This window comes from Nelumbo nucifera, chromosome 4 (genome assembly GCF_055504915.1).
Source record: "Nelumbo nucifera cultivar China Antique chromosome 4, China Antique-T2T, whole genome shotgun sequence".
Lineage (NCBI taxonomy): Eukaryota > Viridiplantae > Streptophyta > Magnoliopsida > Proteales > Nelumbonaceae > Nelumbo > Nelumbo nucifera.
Genome location: NC_142652.1, coordinates 72,428,423 through 72,450,161, shown reverse-complemented (window position 1 = coordinate 72,450,161; position 21,739 = coordinate 72,428,423). Strand labels below are relative to the sequence as shown.

The window sequence follows — 21,739 nt, the reverse complement described above, 5'->3', positions numbered from 1 at the left end:
TCTCTCATTTAATTGTCTATTTTAAATAGATATTTTTCAATAAACTTTTAATCATTCAACTCACCTCATGATTCTTAGCCCTACCGTACAGATAAGAATCCCCCAATTCACGGTGGGGGCTACTAGTAGAATTCTGTAGTGGTAGGACCCCTAGTTAGTACAGTATAATTACAAAATGTATATGTTGTGGGGTTCCTTGCCGTTTCCGCCCACAGTTCTCTCTCTCTCTCTCCATTTCTGCTTGTCTTTTGCTTTTCGTCGCCTCTTCGTTGGTCATCTTCCAGTTCTCTTAAACAAAATCTATGCACTCTCAAGAATAAGCAATCTCCCCATTAACGTTTATTCCTAAGCTATTGAATTTTTTTTTATAAGCGTCAATTTAAGTCTAAATAGTTCAGTCATCCTCGTTTCGCCCCAACTCTGGTTAAACCCAAAAAATAATAAAAATGGTGGGAGAGCGTTGGACTAGGTGATGACGATCCAACCTTACCCAAAAAAACAATAAATAAATAAATGATGAACCAACGTCACGACCTACGTAACTAAGGAAAAGAATCGACAATTGAATTGGCGGCACCCCTCTCCCCATCCCCTTTTAAATCCCGACCTCAAGTACTCCTCAGTCCTCATCACTCACCAGCAGTCAGCAGCTTGCGAACGAAAACAAACCTTCATTTTCCATCCATAACGTTTTGCTCTTTCCGACGATGCCAGGTTTGACGATCGGCGACACCCTTCCAGACCTGGAAGTGGAGACTACGCACGGGAGCTTCAAGCTTCACGACTTTGTGGGAAATGATTGGGCCATTATCTTCTCTCACCCAGGTATTTATATATGATCGATTAAACTAGTTAGAGATTATTGAATGATGGATAGATATATAGTAATCGCACGATTAGTTGTGTTTGTCTTCTGTTAAATGTTGCGAAATCAATTTTTTTTCGTTTTGGTTGGTTTTGCTATGTCCATCAGCTGATTTCACGCCGGTATGCACGACGGAGTTGGGCAAAATGGCGCTTTACGAGAAGGAATTTAACGAGAGAGGAGTGAAACTACTGGGCGTCTCTTGCGACGACATTCAATCCCACAAAGACTGGATCAAGGACATCGAAGCCTACACTGTGAGTGATCTCTTCTCTTCTCTTCTTTCTTCGGGAGAGGTTAAACATTATTGACGCTTAAGTGATCAAATGACCATTACACTTCATATACTATTCCACTGCGTTATTTCTGATTTTATATTCATTTTATTTGCTGCATTGATCATCCTGCGTGCAGCCTGGGTGCAAGGTTAAGTACCCCATCGTCGCTGATCCCAAGAAAGATATCATCAAGCAACTCAACATGGTAGACCCAGATGCCAAAGATCCCGATGGAAGCGAGGTCCCATCTCGAGCTCTGCACGTCGTTGCCCCTGACAAGAAGGTATATACCCTCTTAGAACTGAATTAATCTGTTTAATTTCCAGTTTTCCTTCTCTTCGCAGTAGTTTAAGCTCCATTCTTACTTTGATTGGGCCGATGAGTGCAGATTAAGCTGAGCATCCTCTACCCAGCAACCACTGGGCGCAACATGGAGGAAGTATTGAGGGTGGTGGATTCGTTGCAGAAGACGGCCAAGTACAAGGTGGCGACGCCGGTGAACTGGAAGCCTGGCGAGCCTGTCGTCATCTCTCCTAGCGTCTCCAACGATGAAGCCAATGTGATGTTCCCACAGGGCTACACGACCGTGGATCTCCCATCCGGAAAGGAGTACCTCCGTTTCACCAATATCTGAAGAAGATCAGGATCAAATTAATGGCTATCTTCATCTCAATAAGGCCGGCCGGCGCCTCCGAGGCTCCAACCTATCTTATATTTGATACTTGTGTACAAGTTTGTCATTTTGGTTTTGGGTGTGAACATCTCGTTCACTTGCGAACGATTAATGGTTGTAATCCGTTGTCTGTCGTATAGTTGTTGTTTCGTTGTTTTTTGAGAATTTGTCTGCATCGAACCTGTCCGTACTTCTCCCTAAAATAAATTAAAGGATAAATTGTTAAAACCTCCATCAAGTTTCGGTTGTTGCTGAATTACCGTTTGAAGTTTGGTAATTCAATTACCTCCCCTTAACTTTGCAAGTAGACCATCTTTGTCAGAATCCTATAAAATTAGGCATGAAAATATCCAAAATATTCATACAATTTCTTTTGATCAAAATGTTTAATTATTTTCCAAAATTTTTCCTCATATGAATGGCTAGTCCAAAACCATTCCAAGGTAAAGCGGCAACTATAAATTCTCTCTTTTTTCGTTGTTTATAAAATTTGTATTGTTTTTTTTTTTGGTAGAAATCAGCCTTAATAACAAATAATAATTGTATAGGTATTTTGGACATTTTGGACATTTCAATGCTTATTACAGGATTCTAATAGGGGTCTATTTCCAACTAAGTTCGGCTTCAGTCAGTGTAAAGCCCATCCGAGCAGCCTTTACTGCCTTGCATTGAGGATATCTCTGATGTGCTTTATTTCATGGGGAGATATTCCCAATGCAAGGTTGGGAAAGACTGCTAGATCGGTGTGGCACAGGCTTGCCCTGATGGAAGCCAATTTCTTTCCCACTGTGTCAAAAAGTTTAGGGAATTGATTACAATTACCAAACTTCAGGGAAGATTTCAACAAGGGCTAGAAACTTCAGGGGAAATTTCAGCAATTTACCATAAAATAAATACAAAGATTTTACTTGATTTTAGGGCTTATAGTAAAAGCATGCCTACTTTGTTTGTGCTGTAGTGTGTAAACACGAAAATATCAAGTCATTTTTAGAAGCAACCTATCATCATTTCCACACTAATTTATTAAACTAATTTCTATTATTAATTAATTTGGTACAACAACAAGGTGGGTTTGGGGAGGGTTTTGTAAATTTTTGACCTTTTTCACCTCCCTAAACTTCCCAACCTACCAACCCCAAACCCATAGTGAATTGGACTTTAAGAATACAAACCCTTTTCACACATGAAAATGCAAAATCCACCACAACCTTATCCTTTCCGCATTGAAGTGTAAGGGCGGGTTAGGTTTAGAACCTACATTTAACTTCCTATTATTTCTTGTTACATATAAGCAATAAATAAGTAAAATAACACAGTCAAACAACAAAATTTCCAATTATTTGATTAAGACATGTAAAGAACACATAAATTATCAAGAATCATCACATAAAATTCAGAATATTATTAAATTTGAAATTACCATCTAAAAAATATGCTTTTATTTGAACTAGTTGAATTTATGTCTTAATTAAACATTAGTTGGTGTAAATGGGCCCCACACCTGAGCTATGTATGTGGTAAGTTTATTTACATTTTTGTTGATGTATTTCTCAAAATAACTTATTGGGCATGTGAATGCTACAATCATGTGAGCCTGTTGATCACCCAAAAAAGTAAAAAGCATTTGGAGTCATGATTCATGTTTGAGAAGTCCAGTCTAAGCCCATGGCTAGTTACGAGCCCCTACGCATAATTAAATCATCATTTAAGCCCATTTTAACATCCAATCCATGTTTATCATGAAGATGTGATATATGAAAGCACACATCAATAAACTGCTTGTTCTTTTTATAACAATATGAAAGCACAAATATACAATAGTACAGCCTCAAATAATATTTCTCCCAAAAGTCGTCATCTAAAACCCTAGACAAAATAAAGGGAATTTGGCTTGTTTTGCTGTGCAAAATTTGGCTTCTAGTTAGTCGCATAGGCTCAGCTTGGAAGGAGTACAAATATAAATATATAGAGTGCAAAACTTTGTATTTTGTATTACTTTGTAGGTATTTGCATTGTATACATATTTGTATTTATACTCCTTCCAAATTGAGCCATAGGTACTACTTGCACTTTTTTATATTTTTTTGGTAAGAAGCAAATTCATTCATCAATACAGCAAATAGAGTTCCACTAAAAAAGATGAGGAAAAAGTATCAATCCATGACTTTAGGATGTCTGGGATTATATCAATCTATTCTCCTTTCAGCCCAGAGGGGCTAGCCAAGAGATGGGCTACACGGTTGGCCAACCTTTTTACAAATTTCTAGCAAATGGAGTAAAAACATGCAAGCTCCATCTGAATCACTTTAAGCAAAAAAACAAATCTCACTGCCCATCTCAAAGAATTTGTCCTCAAGATATTAAGCATAGGCAGGTAGTCGCAACAAATCTAAAAGTTATCGAGATTTAAAAATTTGCCAATTTTAGGATGAGAAGAATAGCCATTACTTCAGAGAAGATAGCAGAACGTGAGATGTCACTCATGGCTTTAGCAGCTAAGAAACTACCATTAGGACTTAGAATAAGCACACTACTACCAGCATAATAGTTAGAAATAAAGCTTCCATCGGTCTAGATTGAGGCAAAATGTGTGTGTGGAGTTCCGGGACCCAAGCCAACTCTGCAACTATTCCTTGTCACTGGTGGTGCACGATCTGGTGGCTCCTAGCTGGATGGTAGTTCGCCTACCTGTCCAGTTGAATTGCAAGGAAGAAGTACTCAAAGAACTCGGGGCGATTAACCTGGCATGGTCACTTCAATGCTTAAGTTAGTACTAAGTTGGTTGCAAGCTGAAAGCAAGTGAGTATGAGAGCTAGAATGCACTAAATCGCTCGTACCTGCCTACCTAGGTCTCAAGAGCTGACGCCCTTATATAGTTGGGCCTGCCATGGGTCTCATGAAACACCTCTGAGATCCTCGGCCCGCATTGTTAGTAGTCCATTCCGCCCCAAGAGGTGGATAACGTGTTTAGTTGATAAGGCCTATCGTGTCCTTCCTACCCAGGTGGGATAAGGATAAGTCTCCCGGTCGTGTGGCATGATCTCAAAGAGCTCGGAGACGGATGGCATGCTTCTAGAAGTCTGATGTATCACCTCGGTAAGTTAGGCAATCCCGAACTACCTGTACCTCGATCATTGCCGAGGTGCCCGAGACGCCTGAGGTGACTTGGTCCACCGAGGTGGTAGGTAGTGCTGAGGTGGCGGTAAATGTTGATTCACAGTCTAACTGGTAAGTCACGCCCACGTGTCCTCTGCTCACTAGGTCGGGCCAAATCACCCCTCATCAATTGCCCCCCACTCCCCGTGCCAAGGGTCTCGACCCGGTGTGGGGAGTTCATGACGAGCTCAAGTGGATTTGGCCTAGTTCCCCTCCGGGTTGATGTCCGGTCCAACGGTCAAACCATGATAACCCATCCAACTCAATCGGGAAACCAGATCGCGTGTCGGGGATGCACGAACGTCATGCAAGTTATAAACTCCGCGGATATCAAAATGCGCACACAACTGACTTCGGCCTCGGGAGGAGTACAACTGGTTTCCATGAGAGCCGTCAGATCCCCTTGATCCAAACTATCTAGGATCGACCATAGTTTCTATAAATAGGGACCTTGGGGTCCCATTCTCTTCGCCCTATATTGTGTGTTCGAATTCCTGAGGTCGCATGCCTGCTCCCAAGTCGGTGCTATCTATCCTTGTCTTCGAGCTCACCTCCTTTCTCTCTTCGGTCCTAGGTAAGTCGCCCGCTCTGTCTTACTCTCCTTGTCTGTTTTCTTTCCTTGGTTAAGTATGTCTAGCAATAGTAGCTCGGGTAGTTTTCTTGACGCAAGTAATGAATCCATCAGGGTTGAGGTAGATGCCTTGGCCCCAAACGTAGAGTCAGGTCCTGCCGAGGTAGCGATGTCAGCACATAGTTCTAAGTCCAGCCCGGCCGAGGAGGCCACTTCAGTGCAAGAGTGTCAATCTTCTGGGAAGGAAGCCTCATCATCTCACCACTCTTGGGGGCAAGATCGCTTCGATCCTTCTGTCATGACGACGGAGAGACTCCGAGCGCTAGCTGCCAACTACAAATTCCTCAATGACCACGGCTGGAGTAGCCCCTTAAAAGGGTATCCTTAGGACCATGATCACAACGGGATCGTGGTCTTTGAAGAGCAGTTAGTTGCCAGACTGCACTTCCCGCTCCACCCTTTCATTATCGAGGTCATCAAGTTCTTCAACATCGCTATAGACCAGTTCCATCCCAATTCAATTCGTACCATGGTAGGGATCATTTCCCTCTTCCACAACTACAATAGACCTTTGGCCTTAGATATCTTCAACTCGATCTGTTCTATCAAAAAAAATCCCACCTGCCTCCCTTCGGTAGAAAAGCACAGTTTTTATATCTCCCCCCGACCTAGGTACAAATTCTTGCATGATTACGCCAACAAGGTTCCAGCCTCGAAGAAACATTACTTCATCGTTACTAATGCTGGGGGGTGGCCATTTCCGACGCACTGGAGGATGACCATTAGTGACCTTGGTGTTAAGCTAGATAAGGAAATCAAGAAAGAAATCCATTCCTGGGCGAGGCTCGAGTTAAAGTTGGAAGACTTTATGACCGAGGAGAAACTAGTTAAAGCCAGGCTGAGTCCTTCGGGTAGGTCGCCACTTCGGCACGCACACACTTAGTCTTTCTTGTTTTGTTACTTCTACTAATCGAGCACTTTTTTCTTCGTAGGCATCATGGTTGATGTTCCGATCTCAAAACTGTTCACTGACATGAAGAAGAAGAAGAAGAAGAAGAAAAGGAAGATGTCCCGCACTGATACCCCAGCGGCCAAGCTCATCGCCATGCCCTCTGCACCTGCTACTTCAACAAAGGGGGAAGAAGTCTCGGTTATCAACTTGGTCGAAGAAGACCAGGGAACCAGATCGCCACTCTACAAGCCCGAGGTAGCCTAGGAATCTAAGCCCCAACCTAGTCAACCTAAGACTGCTACTTCCAGCATGATCCTCGAGGAGGGCCAGAGTATTTTCGACGCCTGGGTAGCCACTCTCAAAAGCAAGGAGATTGTCTTTCCCACCAAAGTCTCCAAGTATGTCGAGATGCCATGTTCTACGCTTGCCGCCACAGCTTGGGGTCATCTTATGGTGGTATGCTTTCGGACTCACTTCCCTATTGTTTGCGTTTTTCACTTTTCTTAAGGGTGTGCTCTTCTTGCAGATGAACTCAATGATCCACTTGCTGGTGGAGCAGTCCGACCAGAAGATTGTGTTGTTGCAAGTCTCCGAGGCGAAGGCAAAGGCTCTGGAGGCCAAGGTGCAGGCCGCTGAGGACAAAGTTACAGAGGGTCAGGCCAAACTATTGAAGGCCATGGATTGTGTGAGGAAGTGGGAGGCCGAGGCGAGGCGAAGTGAAGGGACGAGCACACCCGCGAGTTGACAAAGGAGATCGAGGAGTATAAAGCTACGTTTGCTGACCGTGAGGCCATCTTCACTTAGGAGATCAAGGAGGCTGGGGCCCTTGCTGTCAAGACTTATAAAGCTTCTCCGGAGTTTGGCAAATTTGTGCAAGAAATTGCTACTTCGGCGTTCCATAAGAGCTTCAAACTTTGTCGTTGGTTGGCCAGGCGCGCGTTTCCTCAACTCGACCTCAAACCGCTTACCACTGTTGGGGTCACTACGGAGATGGTGATCCAGTCAAAGAAGGAAGACCAAGACTCTACGGAAGAAGGTGATGATGGCGTCAGCAAGGAAGCTGAGGAGAAGTCGGGTAGTCCGGATGCAGCAGTTAATGAGGTCATGGAGACCGATTAGGTTACTGTTGCAGATGAGTTTATGGAAGTTGAAACGACCAAGGACTCCGAGCATATCAATGGTGGGGGCGAGGAGCCCCATCAAGACTGATGTTTTGCCTCTTTTCTTGGACCTCCCTATATATACAATGTGTATCGTGCCTCCGAACTCGGCCTAGTAGAACTCTCTCTCTCTCTCTCTTTCTCTTTTATTGTACTAGAACTAACTTTACAAAGTAATGAAATGTCATTTTTTTGTTACTTCATGAACAATAACATATGCTTGCAAAAATTTTCTAAGTATAGATTACTCCAAGGTGTCGAGCTGACGAGCTATGCACAGTTAGGAGTAACCTGACGTTGATGTAAGCCGAGGTAAGAAGACATAGTGGGGTATGGGCCCAACCTGTCTACGCACCGATGAGGCGTAAGCTGGACTTTGTTCGTTGCCCATGCTTAGAAGAGATTGGGTCTTATTTTAGCACCGAGGCCACTTATTAGCTCGGCGTCGTGGCCCTTAGGCCTTGGGAGTGACTCATAGTCCACTCTCGATTGTGAAACCTGACCAGCTTGCTGGTCTTATGGACTTGGAGAAATTTTGTGGATGTCTTACTCCCAAGCTCATAGGTAGTACTTCCTCAAATTGTCAACATTCTAAGCACGGGGCACATGCTTCCCTTAACAACTACAAAATTAAATACTAACAAGGAAAATCGCTACTCTAAGGATTAAAATAGAAAATAACAATCAATATATATATATATGCGACAATAAATAAAAATAAAATAATGAAGTGCGTTTTTAATCTGAAAATAAAGAAAAAAATAGAACCTAACAATCCTAAACAGAAATCTATTTCACTCAAGAAATTAAAACAAAGAAAAAAATAGATCTAAGAACAAGACAAAAATAATAATACTAAAAAAATAAATCGGATCTATCAAAAAAATAATTAATTAAGAATTCGAAAACAATATTTTGCCAAAAAGAATTTGAAAATAAAAACAAAAAAAACAAGAATAAATTGGGACAACTACACCTGAATCGCAACCCCAATTTCTTTTCTCTTCTCTTTTCTTCAGTAGTCCGGCAACACTTCGGTACCCCACCTTTTGCTATTGCGTTCTGCAAAATCAAAGATAAACAAGAATTAAAATAAGATTACAGATCAAGTGATCAAACAAAAATAAAAAATAATGAAACAGATCCAAACAAAGCAAATAAAAATTTGTCTCCATTGCTTCCCCGGCAACAACACTAAAAACTTGGTGTAGCCGGAAGTGTGTTGTTAACCACTTCGGAACACCAGTTTAGAGATTTATAAATTTTTCCAATCCTCACGTAACCTTAAACAACATAGTACATGGTGAGGAAGGGGTCGAACCCATAGGGAAGAAAGAATAAAAATTATTTTTTTTTTGTTCCGGACAAATAAAAGAAAAATGGATCTAGGATTTGCAAAAAATAAGAAAATAAAATTTATTAATGCTGAAATTAAAGGTTCTGAATTAAACAAGACAATAATTAATATTCAAAAATTAAAGAACACTGAAATCAACAAAAGAAATAAATAAAAGTGATCCAAAATTTGGATCCAGTGGCGATAGCTATCCAGGAAGACGAAATACAAGCTTTCTCCCTCCGTTCAGCCCTCGAACCCCTCAAGACACCTTAGCCATGAACCGGACGAATTCAGATCTATAAAACAAACAAACAAACAAAAATTATATCTAAAAGATTGCTGGGATAAAAATAACATAAAAGAAAATAAAGAAAATTAAAAGGATGGTTGATCAAATCCAGTGGCGATAGTTGTAGATTGGCTGGACTGATTGCAGGAACCATTCTGACAAGATCTAGGTGTCCTTCCCTTCTACAACCCTTGAACTCCTCAAGAAACCTTAGCCTTGTGAATTGGGTGAATTGACCAACTCCTTCTCCCGGGCCCCTGGGGTCCTTTTTATAGAAAAGGGTGGACATAACTGGGATTAGAGAGAGAGGGGGGCGGCAATTGGGATTTTGTAGAAGTATGGGCACCCTAGGGTTGAAAATGGAGGGTTAGGATTGTTCTAAGGTGATCCTAAAGCTAAGAAGAGAAGGAGAGGGCGCCCAATATTATGTATGGCTGAGATTTGGGCTCCTAAGAATGGATGGTGGAGATTTAGGTGCCTAGGGCTGAAATGTGGAGATTAAAATGAGTGGGTGGCGCCCTAGAGTGAATGGCTGAGATACATAGTGAAATAGAGGGTTGAGATCTAGTGGTTAAAGGCTGAATTGTGGGGATTAGAATTTAGGTGGCGCCCTAGGGATAGAATGCTAAAGAGAGGGCACCCTAGAATGGAGGGTGGAGATTAAAAGGAATGGAAGGTGAGGATTTAGTAGTTAGGGGCGGCTAGGGCTTGTTAAAGGTGAAAAGAATGAGTGGGGAAGCGCCCTAGGGTTTGCTAAGGAGAGGGGAGTATGCCAATACAGTAGGAAGGGCACCTATCTGGGTTTAGCAGATATGAAGCGCCCTCCTGTGCTCAGTTTTTCACAGAAACACCCCCTCTCTCAGCTGGAATTCTCACCAGCTTCCCAAAATCTACAGAAAGCTTTGTAAATTTCCTGATTTTTATCCATAATTTGCATAGGGACCCTCAAAGGTCAAAACATTGAATTTAACCAGAAAAAGGGTACAGATTAGTAAATCTAAGGTCTAAAATACCCCTAAAATGATGCCCTTAGGGCAACAAAATACAGAGTTATCATTGCCCGTTGATAAGAACGTACCTGGCTAACTGATGCTTTACCCTCTGAGTTGCATTGTGTTCTACCGGTAGGGTCCCATGAAGCAGATAATCAACAAGCGGGTCGACCCAGCTCAGTTCTACCTTGCAACATAGGATTGACCTCTTCTGCCCCCCTCCTCCCTGAGAATGCTGGGTTGAGGCAGGTCTTCTATGTACACCATCCTCATTGTGTTGTCACTTGTACTCGCCAACTTCGATAGTGCACCGGCCTCCGCATTCTTTGACCTTGGTACTTGCCAGATGAACCAAGAAAGGAAGCTAAGCAGGAGCTCCCTCCGACCAAGTAAGCCATCATGATAGGTTCTAGAGCCTCGAACTCACGATTTACCTGGTTCATAACCAGTTGAGAATCACTGCATACCACGATGTGCTTCGCGCCAACCTCCTTCGCCAAGTACAGCCCAGCTATCAATGCCTCATACTCTACCTCATTGTTTGATGCCTCGAATCCGAACCAGAGAGTGTACTCCAACTTCACCTCATTCGGCCCGTACAGTATGAGTCCAGCACCGCTTCCTCGCTGATTAAATGAGCCATCAATGTGGAGGATCCATGGCTCCTCAAGGGTCAGCGTGCTGAACGTGCATTCCGCAATGAAATCTGCCAAGACTTTACCTTTAATTATTGGGCGTGGCTCGAACTGGATATCGTACTCACTCAGCTCGATGGCCAACTTTGTCAGTCTGCCTGAGACCACGGGCTTTTGCAAAACGTGCCTCAATGGTCTGTCAGTGAGGATGATGATTGCGTAAGCTTGGAAGTAAGGACACAGCTTCCGAGCTATAATCACTAGAGCGTAGACCAGCTTCTCGATGTCAGGGTACCTCATCTCTGCTTCTTGCAAAACTTTGCTTACATAGTAGACGGGCCTCTAGACCCAGTCTACCTCTCGAATTAGTACCGAGCTGACCACCTCATCACTTGTTGAGAGGTAAAGTCAAAGCTCGTCTCCAACTTTGGGTCGGGTTTAAACCGGTGTTGTACTTAGTTATTTCTTAAGCTCATCAAATGCGAGTTGGCACTCGTTGGCACGTGTCGAATCCAACCAAAGATAAAAGTCCTGCTCGAATTAAATATTTTTTGTATATAGTGATGAACAAGGTCGTCTCCACAGGGATTGGGTAGATTTATTTCCAAGAAAACGAAGTAGGGGGTTGTTGTAAAGACAAGGAAAATAAAATAAAATAAGATAAAAGAAAGCAAGGATTAAATTGATGGGAGATAGCTTCTAGTTGAAGAGATAAGTTCAGCTTTGATTCTTACCATTGATCATCGATGCAAGGGTGAATTCATCTGCTTATGAATAAATTGGTTATAGCTATTAACAAGCTCTAATAGCCAATCTCTACTCGAATTCTCGGCAACCAAAACAATCTCTTTGGTTGCTTCTCTTATTAATTGACAGTATTAAACAAGCTCTTAGGATTTAATCTATTAATAGCATTAAGAGGGGAGAGACCCAATTCTGGTCAGCGAACACACAAGCTCGGATCGTTTAAACCAGATCACATATCCTCCTAACATAAATCGAAAACTTGTCCATAATCAATTTATGTTAGTTGCCACAGTGATTAAACCGAACAATCATATACGAAATTGATGGTTTAATCGGCCATATATTTTTTCATTGACTGAGCAAGGGATCCTTCTTGCTTAATCAATAAAAATAATCCTCATAGGAAATCGTAGAAAACATATGAATACTCATAAACAATGAACTGAAATAAAAATCAATTAGATCTCACAATGTTTTTAGAATCAAAACTTCCCTAACCTTCAACCATAAAATAAAACCTTACACACACTTCATGGGGAAATCACAGCTTCCAAATGAAGGGAGCGAATTCTGCTTCTTCCTCCTTGGTTGCTGATTGCTTCCTTGGAAGGTTGATGCTCTCTTGGATGATGCCTCCCTTGCTTGTCTGCCCCCCTATATATAGCCTTAGGAGGGGACTGTCTCCAACTCCTCTTAGGAGTTCTCTCTCCATTGGGAGTTCAATTCCCTAATGGATAATGTCTAGATTAGATCTAATCTATTCCTATCTCTATCTAGTAATTTTAATTAAGCTGGACTCTAACTCTTTCTTTCTTTTTCTTTTTAGAAATACAACAAGAATTTGAATCTAATAAGACTCTTTGATGATTCAGCCTCTATCTCAGCCGAATTCTACTAGGATTGATGGAGTGGGCCCACTCTCTTGCATGCTGAACTCGTATTGGGCTTTTTCAACGTGTTGGGCTGCTGCAAGGCTTCTTTCAGCGTTTTGGGCTTCTCTAACGTTTTGGGCTTTGCTGCAAGCTCCTTTCAGCCCAAATCGTGATATCCTACATAAAATACAATAAAAATTATTAATTAATATTTCCTACAATAAAATCTATCAATTAATTTTTCCTACATAAAACACAATAAAATCTATTAATTAATTTACTAATTAAATAAGAAAAAATACTAATAATATGGAAATTCTGCACACTATCAGAAGGCTACGCACAGGCCCGCTTCATCTGCTCCAGTGAGTAGCATCAAGGACTGAAAATTGTTGGCGTGGTCATGGGGTCAGACTTCCCGTTGTACATCTCCAATGCTAGTGTCTTGAATTCTTGTGGCCTTGGGGCCAAGAGAATCTCTAGTGCTAGGGAGGGCCAGCTCAACAATACTGGAGCCAACTGTTCAGCTACTAAGCTCACTTCCTCCCTTATCATGTTTGCTGTTGTCGGCGGACTACTCCTTGCTAATGTTCGGCACGCTCTGCGGTAGCGTTGCTTCTTCGTGGCCTCATTGTTGGTGTTGTTCACTTCTGTGTTATCCAACACCTCAACTCTTGTGCGCTTCTGATCTCAAATGTTGTCACGAGGCGGGAGCTGGTTCTTGTTTCACACGTCCTCACGAACGCGAACTGGCTATTGGATGTTATGGAGGACCGAAGGGTCTCGGTGTGAGTCCGCGCCCCATTCCCCGAGTTGCTAGTTGCTGACTTGACGCTCGCGGTTCTCACACCGCGAGTGCTGTTGTTGATTGGTCCTGGACTAGCGGCTGTTCTAGGGCCAATCCTTCTGACTCTCCACCTGGGAAGGTGGTGGTGTATGCTGACCCGCTGCCCGGTCCCGAGGTGGGGTCCGACCCCGAGGAGGGGCTGGGACCCGAGATGTCCTCGTGCCCCGGGGAGGAGATCGGTGCACATTCTGATGTTGTGGGTTTTGACTCTAGTTCGGAGCAATGTTCCAATTCTGGTTCTGATTCTAGTTAGGGTTCAATGGTGGAAACTACTACTGGTAGAAGTAGTATTGCTGGTACTGCTAAAATTGATGGATCTACTGCATCTGAAGCTGCATGACCCAAACGATCTGGACTAGCTCATCGAACTGTTGTGAACCAATCCCGGGAGGAACCACCGAGGGCTTTACGACCAGGATGGCGGCACTCACCTGAGGTAAGGGAGTGTGTAGGGGTTGTGTGTAGAACGCCTGACTCTGCGTTGTTGGAACCCCCAAAATGGTGAGGGGGCTGGTGAACTGACCGATGCAAACTGAGGGGAATTCTGGATTGAAAGGAGTCTGTCCCTGCCCCCCAATAACAGTCGCGTCGATACTTTTTCGGGTGCTGCCTGAAGATGCCATCGATGATTTCTGAAAGTAATTGAAGTAGAAACCTGACTTTTAGTTATGTTTCCCATAAACAGCGCCAATTGATGGTGCTCAATCTGGTGGCTCCTAGCTGGATGGTAGCATGCCTAGCTAGCCAGTTGAACTACAAGGAAGAAGTACTCAGAGAACCCGGATGCTTAAGTTAGTACTAAGTTGGTTGAGAGCTGAAAGCAACTGAGTATGGGAGCTGGAATGCAAAAAATCACGCGTACCTGGGTCTCAAGGGCTGATGCCCTTATATAGTTGGGGCTGTCGTGGGTCTCACGAAACACCTCCGAGATCCTTGGCCCGTGTTGTCAAGAGTCTGTTCCGCCCCGGGAGGTGGATAACGTGTTTAGCCGATAAGTTCTATCGTGTCCTTTCGACCCAAGCGGGATAAGGATAAGTCTCCCGGTCGTGTGGTGTGATCCTGAAGAATTTGGAGACGATTGGCATGCTTCTAGAAGTTTAATGTATCACCTCGGTAAGTTAGGCAATCCCGAGCTACCCATACCTCGGTCATTGTCAAGCTGCCCGAGACGCCCGAGGTGACTTGGCCCACTAAGGTGGTAGGTGGTGCTGAGGTGGCGATAAATGTTGATTCACATTCTAGTTGGTAAGTCACGTCCACATGTCCTCTGCTCACTAGGTTGGGCCAAATCACTCCTCATTAGTCACCATGGGCAAACAAAGTTGAGCTTGAATGCATGTAGGGTCTTGAATAATCCTGTCAACATGAGAGAGGGTGAGAATAGGATCATCGAGAGATTCATCGAAAATCAATTTGTTTCTTCTCAACCAGATGCACCACTAGATAGTAGATAATTTATTAAACACTAACTACAACTCAGAGCTTACAAAAGAACTAACTTAGATTGAGACTTGAATCGGACCAAATTATCCTAGATTTAGAAAAGAAGAGGAGGACATGTTCAACAGTTTCAAGGCAACGATGGCAGAGAGGATAGTACAGGTCTGCAACATGGACCCTTCTCGGTAGAAGACTTCTCACCAAAATCCCATTATTTAGAGCTTTCGATATAAAAGATTAAATTTTTGGATAGAGATGGGATTTCCATAAAAGTTTCCAAAGTTTAGAGTGAGCTATGCCAATCTCCATCCCTTCCATAGTAGTATCATTCTTAGTGGACTTGACCAGTGAATAGGCACTTTCAATAGAGAAATCTCTGGATTTGGTGAGGGTCTAGAAATACCTATCATGATGGCCACCAGAAGGGATATAGATCTTCAAGATTCTCATGACTACGAGATTTGACAAATGGATGTCAAAACTGTGTTTCTGAATGGAGATCTTACTGAAAATATCTATATACAGCAACCGCAATGTTTCATAGCTGTAGGTCAGGAACACATGGTGTGTAAAATCAACCGATCCATATATGGACGTAAACAAGCTTCTAGGAGTTGGAACATCCAGTTTAACTCTACTATCAAACAGTTTGACTTTGAGCAAAATCCGGATGAGCCCTGTGTTTATAGGAAGAACAGTAGGGATAAGATTATGTTCTTGGTTCTGTATGTAGATGACATTCTACTCATTGGGAATGATGTAGGAATGTTAACTATGGTGAAAGTGTGGCTTTCACATCAATTCTCCATTAAAGATCTTGGAGAAGCCTCCTACATATTGGGTCTTCGACTCTATAAAGATAGATCGAAGAGGATAATAGGATTATCCCAGTCTGCTTATATTGACAAAATAGTTAAAATAAACGACATGGAGACCTCCAAGAAAAGAAACGTTCCTTTCAGGCATGGAGTCACTCTCTCCAAGGGTATGTCTCCCAAGACTCTTGAAGAGATTGAGGGAATGAAAAAGGTTCCCTGTACCTCAGCCATAAGGAGCATCATATATGCCACGCTGTGCACTCATCCTAACATTTCTCAGGCAGTGAGTGTTGTAAGCAGATACCAATCTGACCCAGGGCAGGAGCATTGGACCGCTGTGAAAAACATACTAAAATGCCTCCGAAGGACAAAAGAGTTTTGTCTAGTATTCGGTGGTACTTCACTATAGATCGTCGGGTATACTAATACCGACTGCCAGTCAGATCTAGATGGTAGAATGTCTACTTCTAGTTACATCTTCACGATGAGGTTCTGAGTAATAAGAATAACAGTCCACAACCCAAGCCGAACACATTGTCGTAAGTGAGGTTGCCCAATGAATTAAGTGTTCATTCTGGAATTTAGATTTCAACACATCACCCATTCCACTGTTGTGTGACAATACTGTATCTACGGGAGATTGATGTTAAAAGGTAGCATCAGCGAAAAATGTAACAGACCCATTAACTAAGCCACTGACACAGAAAGTGTTTGAGAAACACGTGGAAAGTATGGGACTCTGGCTTGTACCCGATTGGACCTAAATGCAAGTGGAAGTTGTTAGGCAGTTATGCCCTTAGCTCCAATCAGATTGATGTACCTTTTGACATTTATTGTAAATGAATAAAGTACATAATTGATTCATGTCATTGTGGTATGTTTCTATGTAATACCCTTAAACTGGACACTTATAAGACTCGTGTTAGTTTAGAATCTTCATAGTCGTTGGATAGATCTAGGGAGATTTATCCTACCAAGGCTGACACTGATGTACTGCCAAGTTGGTTTGGGTGGCTTGTCTCAGCTGCCAAGGTGAGAACTGAGGTACATGCAGTGTGGGTTTTCTTGAAACCCTGAACTGGACCAACATTCCAATATTTCCCTGGACCTTGGAGATAGATGGGCAAAACTGGAATGTTACACCTGACCCCTAGACTCGATTATGATACTACACTAGGTGTCGGATTGGACTGTCTTTGATATGCCAATCAATGAGATCCTTAGAGGGGTCAAAACCTGGGCATATTGGGACAGTCCGAGAATTCATCTGATTGAGTGATCATAGTGACAAGATTAGCCCCTTTGTTGGACAAAGTGAATGATCGGGGATGCACTCTCTCTGATGGAAACCTAAAATTGTTGGCAGCTGATTTCAACCATTGAAATTTGTTTTTGCAAAATATATTTATATAAAGATATACATATAAATTATGGTTTCAAAATGTTTGCAAAAGGTTTTAATTCTCGGGATCCATGTGAGTAGAGAGTGCAGCACTGTTCCTTGCAACCGAGGGAAAGGTCCTCTCTTGTCGGGCAATGTTTGATCATTATGGGCTGAGAGGTTAAGTGTAAGACCATTGAGGGTAATACCTGATGGGCTAATCTTGCATCTGTCCACAGTCCTTGGATTTTCATAAGGTGGCTGGACCCAAGGACCATTTAGTGTAAATATTGGGCCCATTAAGAGCTCATGGTGATGGACTCAAGGGTTCACTGTCCCCTACAGTGAATTCGACCAGGCCTTGTAACAAAGGCTAGGCTGAACCCATGTGGCTAATGAGTAGATCAATGTTTGGGTCCCACACCATACAAGGAGAGTCAACTGGCAGCAGGTTAAGAGGTTAAGTGAGCATATAAATTTAATGGGCCTAAAGCCCAATTCAAATTGGGTTAATTAGATTAATTAAATAGGGGCAAATCTGGGTTTGGATCAGCAGATAAGGATAAGAGGATAAGTCTTATCCACTTAAAGAGTTCAGATCCAAATAAAGATTTGGATCAGGAAACTCCTAATTTTATTAGGATCAAGCTGATCTTAAACTGCAGATAAGATAAAGGATTATCCTTATCACTTAAAGAGTCCAGATCCAAATAAAGATTTGGATTAGGAAACTCCTAATCAGATTAGGAGGTTGTCTCTTTAAGGCTATAAATGAAAGAGAAGGGAAGACATGCAAAACACACAACCGACATTACAACAGTCTGCAGAGTTCTTCCCTATTCTTGTCGCCCCTACCCAGTTTGATCTCCACTTGTGGGAGTGATCAAGAATTGTTCTTGATATTGCTTCTTGGTAGAAGAAACAATCTGAAGTCGTGCACACCAACCCTCTACTCCATTCTTGCTGAAGAACTCGGTTCTTGCTAAAGAGTCATCCTATTGATCCTGTTTCACCACACACTGTGTCATCTTCAGTGGAAGCGGATTTTGGTTTTCTCCTTGGGCGTGAACACCTTCATTGGGAGTTATTACTACTCCGTATCAAGTATATCCATCTCCTTTCTTTTGGTTTCAGTGGAAGCGAATTTTGGTTTTCTCCTTGGGCGTGAACACCTTCATTGGGAGTTATTGCTACTCCGTATCAAGTATATCCATCTCCTCTCTTTTGGTTTCAGATCGTGTCCGGTTTGGTTCAAGATTGATCCTTGAAAATGCAATTTTCTAAAATAAGGAATGTGATTCCCAGATGGGAGAGAGAAATTTTTGAAATTTCGCCCAATCTTCCTGCAATTTCTCCACTTACTACCAACACCCATTTTGTCCATCACAACCACAAGGAAATTCCACTCCACTCTTTCATAGGCTTTCATCATGTTTACTTTGAGGGACATGTATTTGCATTTAGATTTGAATTTTTTCATCACCTGCAAAATTTCATGGGTCAATAAGATGTTGTCATTAATTTTCCTATTAGAGGTGAAAGAACTTTGGTTTTGATTAACGAGTTTATTAATTACCCCTTTAAGTCTATTAGCCAGAAAATTGGTTATTATCTTATAAGGGGTATTATAGAGGCTGATTAGTCTGTACTGCGAAGTCATCTAAGGGCTTTGGACTTTAGGGATGAGGGTGATAAGTGTATTATTAAGTTCTATAAGCATCCTACCAAATCTAAAGAACTCATGAATTGCCTTCATAACATCTTTGGCTACAGCTTTCCAATATTTTTGGAAAAGAAATTTGGGAGGCCATCCAGCCTGGGAGCTTGGGAAGGTGACATATGATTCAAAGCATCCAAAATTTCTGTATCATTAACCTGTGTCAGCATGCAATTATTGCTTGGTCCCTTCACCCTACCTCTTCGTACCATCCTTTTAGAGCCCAAAACTTGGAATCACAACCAGATCAAATTGAGACTTTCCAAATCCAAAATTCCCTCTTTTGACACAACCCACAGGATAAATAAAAACCTTGAGATCAACATCGATGTCCAATCAAATATGGCATACAAATTTAGGAAATTATAAATTAGGCACACATCCTAACGGCCCTAAATTTTCCAAATCCTAACTCTACAAAATCAAATCCAACGCACCCATCACCTCAAGATCACTATGATACAATCAACTAGTGAATCCTACTACAAGCCAACAACGATCAACCTGAAAAGCGTCGAGATACCATTGACGACCTTACATAACTAGAATTAGAAAACCTAGATTAACCATCTACTTGACTCCTCACCTTAATCTATACATACCCACTAAATTCTAGCTTAAAATTCCAACATTTAAACCACTATCAAGCCTAGGTCCTATTTTAGCAAATCTATTGATTAGAACTTATCATCCATCATCCCAACTTCATTTCACCAATCATACCTCATCACTATATTTTTAAATCCAAAAAACACTAGCACATAAAATTTCATGACCAAACTCCTCCATTTAACCGTTAAATAAGAGAGATTCCATTTCAGGTTGTCTCATTAAGTTATAAACCATTAACCTAAACTAAATCTATTAATCTACACCTCTGATCAAATATCCATCACTTCCATTAGATTCAGGATGTTCAAAAGTGCTTACCCACCAAATTTCATCCCAAAATTTCCCCATTTGACCTTTCATCAAGCAAAGATTCCATTTCAATAAATCTCGTTGATCCAAACTTTTCATCCATAGATCTCCATCATCCTGACCCTATTTGGCCAATCAAACCTCACCACCATGTTCAAAGACCCCAAAAACCCCAACGTGTCAAATTTCATGACTTGATTTGCCCATTTGATCATTAAATTAGGAAGATTCCATTTTAACCCACCATATCGAATCACCACCACATCTATCCCAACCTAAAACCTCAAAAGGGTGATGGCTGATGTCAGACCCATTCTTGCCCTATTCAAACACCTAGACCAATGAAGTTGAGCCTAATAAACCCCAAAGATACTCCACTTAAATCTAAGAAAAGACTAAATCACTTTTAAAAGTTCATCAAATTTACACTTTCCGCCATTAACAGCCCCAAATACGAGATTGCCATGACAGGCATGCCCCAAACTCCCATTGGACGCACAAAACCTGTGAAAACCACCTTCAAATCAAAGATAATCTTTTACCAAAGAGGAAAGGTTAACTGATCACCTCTTTCCTTGAAAAACTTTTGCCAATTTCCCTAAAAAAAACCCTTTTTGAAGCCCAAGCTCCTTGATGAAACAAATTTTTGAACTCTCTCCATTCCTTTCTCTATAAAAATTGATCCAAATCGAGCTCAAAAAAGAAAGAGGGAGAAAAGGGGAGAACTTTAGGGACGGATCTAGAGAGACAAGCCTCAAATCTACTTCCTCTATTTTCCAGATTGAAGATTTAAAACCTGAAACACTCAACCCAACTCAATAAATCGTCCAAGCTTTATTTGAACTTTTTGTAGCTGTTGGAAAACTCTTCTTAAGGTTGTACATGAGAGGTAAGTATCTCACTCCACCATTTTTCTAAGTTTGAACTTGTAATCTCTATTTTTAGTTTAGATCTAGGTTGCTTAAAGTCCCGAAACCATGAGAAGCTTGCATTCCTAGTTTCCTCCAGATTGACAAAAAGAGGTAAAGAGGCGAAGGTCTTTAAGGAAATCAGTACCTAAGACCCGACAACATCACCTCAAATCAATTCTAGGTGAAGTTGTGAGCACTTTTACCTAATTTCAGGAGCTCTGAGCAACCATTTTCAATGGTGTTTTGTTAGTTTTAAGTCTGAATTGTTCTCTTATGGAGCTGCTACAACAACTTGAAAAAAGGGGTGCCTAACACCTTCCCTCTCCCAATCCTTGGGATCCAAAATCTCTTGGTTTAGTACCTTAGTGAAGGATGGGATCGCTATCGAAGCAATAAAGTTAATTTTTCTATGCTAAAAATGAGGGCCCATTTCCTCTTTAAAATGGGTGGCAAATCCATTTCTTTAAGTCAGACATGAGCTTTCCAAAGCTGACATCTGGCGACTCCACTAGGGATGACTAAAAGACCATTATTAGGAGTTGTTTAGACCTTTTTTCGTGCCTTTTGTTGTGTTCTTTTAAGGCTTAGAAGACTGAAAGGAGCAAGGAGCGGGAATGTGATTTGAAATCACATCTTAGAGAGGCTAAGTGCAGTAAATCTACCCAGCCCACTACAGAACTGCATTTCAACTAGGCTCAGTGTGATAGACCTCCCTCACCTATTGAAATCACATCCTAAGCCTCTAACTTTGTCAAAATCGCAACCAAAGTCTCATCCAAAACCATACCTTTGCCAAAATTGCGCCTGAAATTGCACCTAGGACCGCATCTTCACCAAAATCGCACCCAAGGTCTCATCCAAAACGCATCTTCAAAATTGCACCTCATTTCATCTCTATCGCAATCTAAAAGTCCAAAATTGCACTTGGTTCAGTCCCATTATAGCCCGAAAATTCAAATCGCAACCTAGTTCAGCTCCATTGCAACCTAGAACATCAAAATAGCACCTCGTTTCATCACCATTGCAGACTGAAACTTCAAAATTGCACCTTCCTTTAGCTCCACCGCAACCCAAAACATCAAAATTACACCTTCCTTTAGTTCCATTACAACCCAAAACATCAAAATCACACATTCCTTTAGCTCCATCGTAACCTAGAACATCAAATTTGCACT

General features: G+C 41.8%; 2 protein-coding genes across 2 annotated transcripts; one reads left to right on the top strand and one right to left on the bottom strand.

The window, feature by feature from the left end:
* The first annotated feature begins 609 nt into the window (after positions 1-609).
* LOC104611250 (1-Cys peroxiredoxin-like) lies at positions 610-2,048 on the top strand. The gene is made up of 4 exons (XM_010278230.3): positions 610-825; positions 974-1,122; positions 1,280-1,426; positions 1,532-2,048. Exons 1-4 carry the CDS (start codon positions 708-710, stop codon positions 1,775-1,777), a joined length of 660 nt encoding a protein of 219 aa, XP_010276532.1. The 5' UTR covers positions 610-707; the 3' UTR covers positions 1,778-2,048.
* An 8,496-nt stretch (positions 2,049-10,544) lies between these two features.
* On the bottom strand, positions 10,545-11,210 carry LOC148800717 (uncharacterized). The gene has a single exon (XM_088903831.1). The coding sequence runs from the start codon at positions 11,208-11,210 to the stop codon at positions 10,545-10,547; it is 666 nt and encodes a 221-aa protein (XP_088759957.1).
* Between the last annotated feature and the right edge of the window lie 10,529 nt (positions 11,211-21,739).